At 52.4% G+C, this 11,516-nt stretch overlaps 4 protein-coding genes across 4 annotated transcripts; 1 reads left to right on the top strand and 3 right to left on the bottom strand.

Moving 5' to 3' along the window:
* Positions 1 to 605: 605 nt before the first annotated feature.
* On the bottom strand, positions 606 to 944 carry MRS44_013898 (uncharacterized protein; the record flags this gene model as incomplete). Its single annotated transcript, XM_046281482.1, has 1 exon — positions 606 to 944. One exon carries the CDS (start codon positions 942 to 944, stop codon positions 606 to 608), a length of 339 nt encoding a protein of 112 aa, XP_046128701.1.
* Positions 945 to 4,028: 3,084 nt separating this feature from the next.
* Positions 4,029 to 5,918, top strand: MRS44_013897 (uncharacterized protein; the record flags this gene model as incomplete). The annotated part of the gene is made up of 3 exons (XM_065617337.1): positions 4,029 to 4,317; positions 4,809 to 5,192; positions 5,326 to 5,918. The coding sequence occupies 3 exons, from the start codon at positions 4,029 to 4,031 to the stop codon at positions 5,916 to 5,918; spliced, it is 1,266 nt and encodes a 421-aa protein (XP_065473409.1).
* An 811-nt stretch (positions 5,919 to 6,729) lies between these two features.
* Positions 6,730 to 8,988, bottom strand: MRS44_013896 (uncharacterized protein; the record flags this gene model as incomplete). Its single annotated transcript, XM_065617336.1, has 4 exons — positions 6,730 to 6,822; positions 6,879 to 8,002; positions 8,074 to 8,495; positions 8,549 to 8,988. The coding sequence occupies 4 exons, from the start codon at positions 8,986 to 8,988 to the stop codon at positions 6,730 to 6,732; spliced, it is 2,079 nt and encodes a 692-aa protein (XP_065473408.1).
* A 1,466-nt stretch (positions 8,989 to 10,454) lies between these two features.
* On the bottom strand, positions 10,455 to 10,961 carry MRS44_013895 (uncharacterized protein; the record flags this gene model as incomplete). Its single annotated transcript, XM_065617335.1, has 1 exon — positions 10,455 to 10,961. The coding sequence occupies one exon, from the start codon at positions 10,959 to 10,961 to the stop codon at positions 10,455 to 10,457; it is 507 nt and encodes a 168-aa protein (XP_065473407.1).
* Positions 10,962 to 11,516: the final 555 nt, after the last annotated feature.

Raw genomic sequence — 11,516 nt, 5'->3', positions numbered from 1 at the left:
TGTGTCAAAGATTATGACTGCCACTAATGTGATCAAACATCCCAGGTCACCGTCTTTCGGGGATCTTGCTTGCATAGACCATCGCGCCTCCCAAATAGACCAGTATAGACTCTGATATGGCAGAGTAGAAATCGTAGACAAACTTGGGTCTGCGAGAGTCATATAAAGCTGTAGGATGGGCATGAAGCCGGTCAGGGCCAGTCCAACGTGAAAGACGACATGAGACCAGGCCATATCTGCGCCGTTGAATCGCGGCTGCCAAGGCAGAACAACACCACCGCCGGCCAGGAACGCTGACAGGCCCATGTACAACCACTGGCTTAGGGGCTCGCAGAAGAAGGCTGTGCATTCGACTGTCATGATCGAGGCGGTAATAAGCAGCGAAATCCCCGTATAGTCCACGCAGGCAAACATGAAGATAGCATTCACATCGACCACTGCATTCGTGGGGTGCCAAATGATGGAATATACCAGTGTCAGGCAAGCCGTAACAAAGAAAACGGCAGCAAAAAAATATCACTTTTGCTACTTAGGGACAAGTTGGTACTGCTAGGGTAGAAATGGTGGGCCACAGCGGGGACCAGAATGAGGCCGATGGCGTGGGGCTAAATGTTGATGAACTCGTTCGAGAGGTTGAAAGCAGACCGGACACACTCTAGCTTGGTTTCAGAGAAGCGGTATCCCCTCTTGATATACGGGTTGTTTCTCCATGCGGCGGGCACTTCCTCGTATACCAGCAGGCCTCTCTCCTTGGCCTGGAGAATGGCTTGTTGGATATGCTCCAGAACCAAGGCAGTTCGCCTGGCTCGCTCGATGCCTTCGTTCACGACTCCTCTTGCTCTCTGCAAGCTTTCGTTGGCGACACGTCGGTCTTCATTCATGGACGTTCCAGCAGCGGTGGCAGTGTTTTCGAGGTCCCGTTCCCGTAGCTTATACGCGCACATCTCGAATTCGGAGAGTATCGCTACGAGTAGGTCGAAGCCGGCGCAGGCCTTCTCGTTGAGTGACCGACGAGGATTGGAACGGTTAGTACATTACGCAATGATGACTTGATGGATGTCATAACTGGGCCGCTAAGCTTTCTCTTAAAGTCGGTCCGGCAATTATGCCTAAAATAGCCGAGCCCCTCCATTCACTCCATTCCTTGGAGAATGACGCACTGTCTGCGATTTGGAACAGACCGAAATAAATATCCATCCATCCACCCATCCACCCATCCATCCATCCAACGACTTAGCCTTTTTATACTCGTTATCCATAATGCCACCCAAAGCATCACAAGCCATCCCCTTCCAGTTCCCAATCAATTTCCCACCTGGAGCAACTTACCACCCGTTTCTCTGATACCTCGATTCAAAGTTTTGCCGGCGCCATCAGTGGGGTAGCCACTAGTGTTGTAATATGTCCTCTAGAGGTAATAAAAATCAAATTACAAGGACGAGATTGTCTCCAGTTGTGGACGCTCGACTTGATCAGCAAACGACGTTCATTTCAAGACAGAGGCTTGATTGGTACTGGACGAGCAATATGGCTTGAAGGGGGATTGATTGGCATGTACCAAGGATTGGGGCCGACCATGTTGGCGTGCCTTCCTAGGGGGCGATATACTTCACAGTATATCACAGGATGAATCAGTCTTTTAAATGAGAGATTCAGTAAGCCACCCCTCCTGTGTACTGGCTTTGTCTAAATAGTTGTGGGCAATGCTAAACCTCAGTCAATAGGCCAACGACAGACGTGGGTATCCTCAAGTGCGTCCGCAGTTACTGGAGGTACCTGTTCCATATTACTCACAAATCCATTGTGGGTTATCAAGACCAGACTCATTTCTCAATCAAGTACCTCTACAAACACCGCTCCGAAAGAATACAAGTCTGCCATAGACGTCGCTTGGAAGATGTACTACCGAGAAGGCATTACTTCATTCTATTCAGGGCTAACTCCAGCTCTGCTTGGGGTGACACACTTAGCAGTACAGTTTCCGTTATATGAGCAGTTCAAGAGGTACTTGACTGGAGCAGGGCTTGGGAATTGGCATGAGGACCATGGATGGCTCCAGGTTCTAGGGGATTCTAGCAGCTAGCTCCGCGAGCAAAGCGTGTGCGATCGCAGCCACATATCCTCACGAAGTTATTCGAACAAGGCTGCAAACGCAACAGAAGATATACCCCTTTACACCAGTGGAACCGGCAAGACCGAGCAAGACCCTAGACCCATCCGTGCGTGGGAGTGGTCCACGAAGGGAAAAGTGCTGTGATGGAGGAAGAACATGCGAGAGGTTGCCCCTTCGATACCAAGGAATTATCAGCACGTTCAAAACAATTTTACGGGAAGAAGGCTGGCGAGCCCTATACTCTGGTATGGGCACTGGTCTAATCGGAGCGGTACCAGCGTCTGCCACGACAATGCTAGTTTATGAAACAGTGGTGCGAGTACTCAAGAAGTCGAGAATGCAAGGGAAAAGAAAGCTCGAACTACAGGATGCCACTGGACAGAGTGGTAGCCCCTAACACAAAGAATTGTAAACACAGGGTGAAAGACTTGTTGGTGACGCGAGCCGACGGTTTACGCAGCGTCGAGAGAGTACGATATGAACATGTATACAATCGCGAATAAAGCCGCACGGGTATCGAGAACAAGCAAGCTTCTATCCTGCTTTCCATACGTTTAATACCTGTGAATCCTTTCCTAGACACGTCTGGTCCTAACGGGCGAAAGCAGGTCCGGCGTGCCTTGACTCGAGCATTGGACGGTCTACATGACTCTGTCGGGGGCGGGGTACAACACTGGAGGCTTCGCACAATCGAAGAGATAAGTACGACTAGCCACCCAGCTGCAATGCATGCAGGAAACGACAAGGGACAAGCTACCGCATGTATATATTCACACAAGTTAGGTGTGGAGGTACGTCGGCTGGCGTGCCCTCTACCCACAAAAGGCAATCTGCTGGGCTCCCCCAGCGAATGGTCCCGGAGCGCAGAAAGTTGGGGAAGGGTGGGAAAAGATGTTGAGTCGACTACACACATCCACCAGCAATCACCAGTAGTAGCAACCGCAGAGCTGGGTACCTTATCTTGTAGGTGTTGCGTTCGGGGGGCTGATCTTGACCTCGGCATTTGGTCACGACCGAATACATACTCGCCCCATATGATGGTCAATCGAAATGGCACTGCTTTCAAAGGTCTAAAGAAAAGTTTCCGGTTAGGAAACCCACTCTGTTGCAAGTTCTTGCACAGTGATGTTGCACTCGCCGTCGAGACATGGGACCGACGGGTTTCTCGCCAACCCTCGAACATGCGATTCACACCTACGCATGATACGTACACCCCTATTGCCAAGCTGTGTGTTATATTCCTAACCCTTTCGTCGCAGCAGCGGGAGCTTTTCCCACCCAGACCCGGCGGCCCGGCCCAGCGCGGGTCCAACAAAGTTTGGAGGTGCCACTTTGTTGAGTCTTTGGGTGCAACGTGTTCCCGTCGGTCCCAACCCCAAGGTAGGTTGGTAAAGAGTGGGATTGGAAAGCAAAATACAGGAATAACACAGCGACACACATCACTCACTCACTCACTCACATGTGAATCCCCAGTGTGTGGACGATCCATCTCGCATCACCTTGCTCTCAACTTCTCCTTCCTGTCCCTGTCTTTTCGTCTTCCTTCTCCCGCATCTTCATTCTTTAACATCATCACGAGCAAGGATGTGTTGTTTTCGACTCCTCCCCGTTACTGTTGCACTGCTAACCCAACTCCCAAGGGAAAATTGCCTCCTGTAACCCACATACTCGCCTGGATTCGGGGTCTGACGTGAAGCCTTTTGGCACCACCCCAACAAACCGACGACCTGCCGATCCATCCTTTCTCTCCCTCTAGAGCGCCTTACTATCTATATCCTAGCTTCCACCTCCCATTTCGCTTTCGGAATACCACCCTCATCGCGGTTTTTCGCATTGGGTGAAGAGTCCTGCTAGTTCCTCGTCGTGGTCGACTCTCCCTCAAGCAGTCCCACCACTTGTTTGACCACCGCTCAAGATGTCGTCGTCGTCTTTGGCCAGCAAGGAGGCCGCGGCCTTCCCGGACGGAACCATCGAATACGAGCCGCTCCGAAGCAACACCAAGTATAATCCCAAGAAGGTTCACATTGCCGACACTCCAATGACTTGGCCCAACATCCACCTCCACATTAACTGGCTCAACACCACTCTCATCATCATCATTCCCATCATCGGCTTTATCTCTGCCTACTGGGTCCCTCTCCACCTCTATACCGGCATCTGGGCCGTCATCTTCTACTTTAACACCGGCCTTGGAATAACTGCTGGTGAGTCCGTTGCAGTGTGGCTAACAGACCGACAGACCTAGACCGGCCCTTTCGGTCTGTCGGTCTGGGTTTGTCGGGGCTCCCGGTCTGTCGGTCTAGGTCTGTCTGGGTTAGCAACCTGGTCGGTCTAGGTCTGATTAACTGATGCCCTCATTGGCTACCTTTGCCATGCCCCACTTAATTTGGCACTGCGAACTCCGACCCGCAAAAGAGTGGGGGTGGTACGGGTGCGTTAAGGCTGAGTCGGCCAATGGGAGCCCTGGAAGCCCCTAACCCAGACCAACTCAGACCACCCAATCCGACCAGCAGCTTCGGTCTGTCGGTCTGATGACAATTGCCGGTCGGTCGGTCTGCGGTCTGAAGATGGTCTGTCAGACGGTCTGTCAGACGGTCGGTCTGTTAGCCACACTGGTCCGTTGTTCAAATGTGTTCCAATCAAATGTCCTCTCCTTCCGCTGGTTGTTGATACTGACCTTCCCACCATTTTGTAGGTTACCATCGTCTTTGGGCTCACACCTCCTACAAGGCCACTACTCCCCTCAAGTTCTACCTGGCTGCTGTCGGTGCTGGCGCTGTTGAGGGCTCTATCCGCTGGTGGTCTTACGGCCACCGTGCTCATCACCGGTACACCGACACCGAAAAGGACCCCTACTCCGTCCGCAAAGGTCTTCTCTACTCCCACGTCGGGTGGATGGTCTTTAAACAGAACCCCAAGCGCCAGGGTCGAGCCGATATCACCGACCTTAACGAGGACCCTATCGTTGTCTGGCAGCATCGCAACTACTTCAAGTGCGTCATTTTCATGGCCCTCGTTCTGCCTACCATCGTCGCTGGTTTCGGTTGGAGCGACTGGCTCGGCGGTTTCGTCTACGCCGGTATCCTCCGAACCTGTTTCGTCCAACAAGCCACGTTCTGCGTCAACTCCCTCGCCCACTGGCTCGGGTGAGCAGCCCTTCGACGACCGAAATTCACCCCGTGACCACGTCATTACCGCTCTCGTCACCCTAGGTGAGGGCTACCACAACTTCCACCACGAGTTTCCTTCGGACTACCGAAACGCCATCAAGTGGTACCAATATGACCCCACGAAGTGGTCCATCTGGATCTGGAAGCAGCTCGGCCTTGCCTACGACCTGAAGCAGTTCCGCCAGAACGAGATCGAGAAGGGCCGTGTCCAGCAGTTGCAGAAGAAGCTCGACCAGAAGCGTGCCACCCTCGACTGGGGTATCCCCTTGGAGCAGCTCCCTGTTGTCCACTGGGATGACTTCGTAGCCGACTCCAAGAACGGAAAGGCCCTCGTTGCCATTGCTGGAGTCATTCACAACGTCACCGACTTCATCAAGGACCACCCCGGCGGCAAGGCCCTCATCTCTTCCGCTATTGGTAAGGATGCCACCGCCATCTTCAACGGCGGTGTCTACAACCACTCTAACGCCGCACACAACCTCCTGTCAGCCATGCGTGTGGGTATCCTTCGCGGTGGCTGCGAGGTTGAGATCTGGAAGCGTGCCCAGTTCGAGAACAAGGACGCCACCTACATGAACGACTCGGCCGGTCAACGCATCGTCCGAGCTGGTGCCCAGATTACCAAGGTCACCTAGCCCGTGGCCAGTGCCGCGCAGGTGTCCGATGGTTTTCAGGCTTTGATATCTCCCGGAAAGTGCGCTTGGCCTGCCCTGGCCCCGGGCTGGCCTGCGCACTGTCGGTCGCTCTGGGTTCCTGACTTAGCGAGGCCGGCGCTAAGACCGAAGGGTTGGTGATGTCGATGTTTTTTTTTTTTGAGGATGTCTTTGAGGTGTCGGCGGCTATGTTTATTGTAGCGCCTGTTGCTGTTGGTTGCGGCTGCTTTTCAGCGGGCACACTTGCACCGTTACTTGATCTGAGGTGTGTCTTTCGAGGAGTCCGTTCAACATCTGGGCGTTGCCGCCCGAGTGGGCAGACGTTCTAGGCCGAGACTGGCAGTGAAGGCAGGCGAAGAGACGCCGGATGCTACTCATGATAGTCCTGGTTTTAGGGTATTCCCCATACTCCATGCAAAATCTCACATTTTGGAGAGAGGTTCTGTATTTTGTAGCGTATTCATGTGACACAGAGCGTCGTTAGATCATCCTGATCGCGCAGCGCTAAATGCTCTGATCGTGGATCCCGCGAATCCTTGTGGCTAAGGTGTTCATGGATCCTGATCCCCATCATGCAACTCTGCTCACGTTATACGTGTGATTATGGGGCGAGTATGTCCTTCATTGGGCTGTTACTTCGAACCATGTTGTTACTGATAGATGCCTCGTCGAGCGAACACCTAAAGCTACAATACGCACATAAAGCATTCTTGCTAGGATATGAATCACAATAGCGGTGTCATTGTTCTCCTCTCCTTTGCGCGTCTCCATCTTTTTTCATCATCTCTCATCTTTAGGGCGAATTCTTCAGACACTCGTCGATTTCCTTCTTGAACTTCTCATGAACGACTTTCCGGTTCAGCTTATGCGTGGCAGTGACAAGTCCCTGGGTATCGGTCAATATGGCTGCACCTAGATAGCTCTGGGTTGTTTGAGACTTACGCTTGGTGGGGTCCACTCCTCATCGGTGATGACGACGCCGGACACAATTTCCATGCCAGCTAGGCCAGAGCGCTTGCCGGTGCTCTGAAGATCCTTGAGGATGAGGCTGCGGACCTTAGGGTCGTAGTGCATGCTGTGCTCATCTACGCCTAGGCCCTTAATCTTCTCAACGAGAACGGTCTTGTTGGGCATGATGACTGCGATGGGGCGGGAGTGTTGAGAGTCGGCGTGTACCATAACGTTTATTATGGTTTGGGTGCCTCGGTAGACAGACTCGAGCTTCTCCAGGGCGATATACTCACCGCCCTGCGTCTTGACAAGATTCTTGACACGGTCGATGACTCGCAGATGGCCGTTGCCGTCGAACTCGCCGATATCACCAGACTTGAACCACCCATCACGAGTAAGGGCCATATTCGTCTCCTCGGGGTTGTCATAGTACTCTTTCATGATCGGAACACCCTTAAGCCATATCTCACCCTGAGGAACCTCTGCGTCCGTCGAGTATCCAATATCGGGAATGGATACCAATTTCACATCAACAGCAGCAGGGACAGGGCCAATTGCATTGGGTGAGTACTCGAGTGGGCAACCTAAGGCGCCGTTGGCGCAAGTTTCCGTGAGGCCATAACCAGCCAGCATAGGGGCGAGGACCATGGACAGGAAGTGCCTGGTGCCATCGGAGATGCCGCTAGCACCGTTCATGGTGAATCGAAGTCGGCCACCAGTCAGTTCTCGAACCTTGCTAAAGACGATGTTGTCAAATATCCTAGCTCCGGGGAGCTTGTTTTTAGACATGAAGGTCTTAAAGCTGAAGGCGCTCCAGAAGAGCGCCTTGACGACAGGACTAGAGGCGTCAAGTTTGGCTATGACGCCCTTCTTGACGGTTTCCCAGATCTGAGGCACCCCGACCATGACAGTGGGCCTGAACTCCCGCATATCACCAGCGCAGTTCTTCACTGAGGAGTCGGCGAGCGTTCTGGGGTTACCATATCCGAGGGTTCCGCCAATGAACAAGACGAGGTTCTCGAGTGCCATCTCGAAGACGTGGGCTAAAGGTAGGTAGGCAAGCACGTCCTCCTTGTCGCTAACGCATTCTTCAACACAGGTATAGAGACCTGTAACTATAGCCAAGGGAGTCAGTCAAGCCCGTAGATAGGACAAGTAGTGTGTAAGAATAGGATTGCGAATATACCTCCAGCAACGAGCGCCTCGTGCGTGATGCAGGCCCCCTTGGGAGGACCGGTAGAGCCGGAGGTGTACATAATGCAGTAGAGGTTGGGGCCTTTGGCCGGCACCGGATCGACCGGGTTGTCCTCGCCCATCTTTCGCAGCTCCTCGAATGTCAGAACCTTGAACTCGGCGTGGGCGTGCTTGAACTCTTCGATCTCATCCCCAGTCGCGAATATGCAGCCCTCGTTGACAATGATGGTCTTGACATTGGACTTCTTAAGGGGGCGGGCGGCAATCTGGAGGAGGTGAGGGTCGATGTACATAGCGTCGGCCTTAGTCTGGAGGAGGGTGTGTTCAAGGCCGCTTTCGCCGAGTGTATCGTAGGCGGTGACTATAGAGATAGACTGGGAGGCGCAGCCGTGGGACATGGAAATCCAGCTTATGCTAAGGAGATTGTGAGCGCGATCCGAGGTGAGTTGACCACAGGAGAAACATACCTTGTGGTACCGAAGAGATGAAGCTTGTGCTTCGATGTCAGGCCTAATCTGCGCAAGCCATAGCCAACCTGAAGTGCAAGCTGCTCGTACTCCTTGAACGTCAAGTACGAAAATTTTGAGAGCTCAAATAATTGCCACTCCTTCTCGAGCTCCTGGATCTTGCCGTCAACGACCTTCTGGACCTTCCTCCTCTCCTTGTGCAACTTAACGAGCTTCCGGGAGCCGACGGCGCGGTGGTTGGGGTAGACGCGCGCGCTACGGCGGACGATATCGAATACGGTGTGGACGTCGTTGACGGGACGGTTGATAAGGCCGTCCTTGGCTCGGGGATGGCGACGCGGGACGGTCTCACCAGGGACCTTCGCGTATCCGGGAGCTTCGATGGTGAACGGCGGCTTATGTACCTGGTTCAAGGGTATGAGACCCGACGTGTAATTCATCGTAGCAACTTCGATAGTACGGCGGGGGTCGAAAGATTTCAGTCCATTCTATAGAACGTTTTGTATGGAAAGGAGGCGGGTTTGGTCGTGCATTCAGAGTCTGAGGGGAATAATATGGAGGTGTATTAGCGCAGGAGCGATATGTGGCAAGACTTTCAATGCAGCAACCGCTGGACGGAGGCCAGCGCAGACTAATATATTGGAGTATGATAACCACTGACGACATTCTGACAGCTCCAAAGGTAGATACATTTATATGAGCAGCAGCTGATGCACAAGCTTCTTGGCTGCAAATAGAAACACTGTCTCATTCGGGCTTAGCGAGGCGTGGCGCTTCTTAGCCAACGTAACATACCCTTCGGGGAGAGATTGCGCGGCAAATAAAGCCATTGCCTAGCAGGACGGTTATAAATATCGATAACCCAGGAGCTTAGAGATGCGCTGCTAGGTATACTATACGGGATGGGAAAATGCGAGTAGACTTCGTCAGTCGGCGGTAGGGACGCATATTCACCCATTTAAATTAAGAACGCAGCTAGGTGTACGCCTCGTCGTGCTTATACTACCATCCTGTAGTAATTCCTTATCTCCTCAGTGCCCACAAGCCTCAATTCTCGTACTGACAGCGGGGTCGGTCCAATTAAAATGCCTCAAATAAGAGGTACTTTATTGTCTACCTAATTTCTATTATTATAGAAGTACCAGCAATTCCCGTTGTTACAAAGAGGAACCTTACACACGCTACACCAGTAATCAGTCTGCCCCCTTCTCGCATTGCCGTCACCCTCCCCAAGTGGCCTCCTTTTTTGGCCCTTTGACCTCACTTGGCCTTGCCGAAAGCCCTGACAAGCAAAGCAATCCGACCTCATCTTCCGGCGGACAAGAAGGTGCTCTTTTTGCTGTATTTCAGGGTCGGATTCGTCCCCTGCGCGATACCTCTTCCTTGACTGACTTTCTTCATGATATGTGTTGAATAAGGCGTTGTAAATGCACTCTCGCCATTCCCTTTGAGTCGTATATCTCTTCCAATTTGGCTGCGGCCCGTGTAGTTGAGCAATATAGCTATTGATAAGGGCCACATCAAGAAGGAAGGTCCAACAAAGTGCCTGCCAAGGGCCGCGGCGGAGGGGATGATCATACGCATAATATGACCTCAACTGGTCACCTCGATCAACATGATTCATTTCGTCGTTGTAAGCAGCAGCAACTGTCGGGATTTTTATCACATTGACAGCTTCGTCACCAAAAACGCTGTATCGGCTTGGCTTCTGACTTCTTAGAAGACGGCCTCTTCCTCTTTCGATCGACTCGCTCATCGCCCGTGAACACAGTAGTCAGGAATAACACAAGGTAGTTGTCTTTCCAAGCTATTTGGTTGACCTAGAAGTACGGCACATAGACAAATTAGTAGAGATTTCATATACAAAAAGTGTCTGAAGCTAGTACCTGATTGTCAGGGGTTGGGATCACCTTGACTTGGTTAAACTCGTAGCTGGCTTTGCCCCCCCATCAGCCTTCTTATCTTGTTGTAGCTCCTTATGGATGCCGCAGTTAGGGCGTGCCGTGCCTGTGGCCCCGTGGCCATGCTTGCGAAGGCTGCGGAAGAGATCTGACGACGAGAAGAGGTTATCCACAAAGACGTGATATGTCGCTTTTGGCAGCATATTTGCTAGGGCAACAACGACGCTCTGGTTCGAGTTCAAGGCGATAGGCTTGTCTTCTGTGGCAGGCTTCTTCCCTGCGGCCTTGGCTACACCCCTGCCTCGACCGCCTCTTCGCCCTCCCCGGCCTTGTGTAGATGGCTTCGGTGGGGGAAGTTCAACGCTAACGGCGCCGTATTTTGCTTTCTTGATATGCCATTGCCACCGGATAAAGAAGCCCTGTTGAGCGATAACCCAGATCTTGAACCCTAGGGGGTCCGGCTTGCCCTTGACAAGCGTTGTCTCATTTGACCGGCCTGTGTAGCGAATCATACACTCATCTACAGCTAAATGAGAGCCCGGAGCGAAGATCTCTGCGGGCACGGCTTGTATATGATCAGATCACTCATCAGAAGCTTGGAATACCTTCGGAAGAGGTGCGGTCTCGTCGATCTTGCTGTGGCCGAAGGGACGAAGGTGCCGGTGGATGAGCTGAAACTTCCAATACGGCATGAACTTGATGATTGTGTGCTCAGGGCGTTGAACACCCGGCTGGGGGGTACTCCAGTGGCTCTTTATCGTTCTTTCCTCATGTATGCCCATATAAATTAGTATTCCAAGCCATACATATACTTCTGCAACTGAGGTTCATTCCCATTTTCTCAGACTTGCCGTTCTCTTCATTGGGTGCTTCCAGCTATCAACAACGCCGTATTCTTTGAGCCACGTGACCCAGACCTTGGTGTATTGAACCCATTTTTCAACAGGGGAAATAGGAAGAAAAAGCTGGGATAGCTGCAGCGGCGTTGGGGGTAGTGTGTTGATGCGAAAGCTGCGTGTTTCTACGGGGAACGGCTCGAATTTGGTGCCGCGGTCCGTTTCGGCCGG

The sequence above is a fragment of the Fusarium solani genome, assembly GCF_023522795.1.
Source record: "Fusarium solani strain SB1 chromosome Unknown bctg00000009, whole genome shotgun sequence".
NCBI lineage: Eukaryota > Fungi > Ascomycota > Sordariomycetes > Hypocreales > Nectriaceae > Fusarium > Fusarium solani.
Note: the sequence above shows the minus strand (reverse complement) of the source record. Positions and strands in the feature narration are given on the sequence as shown.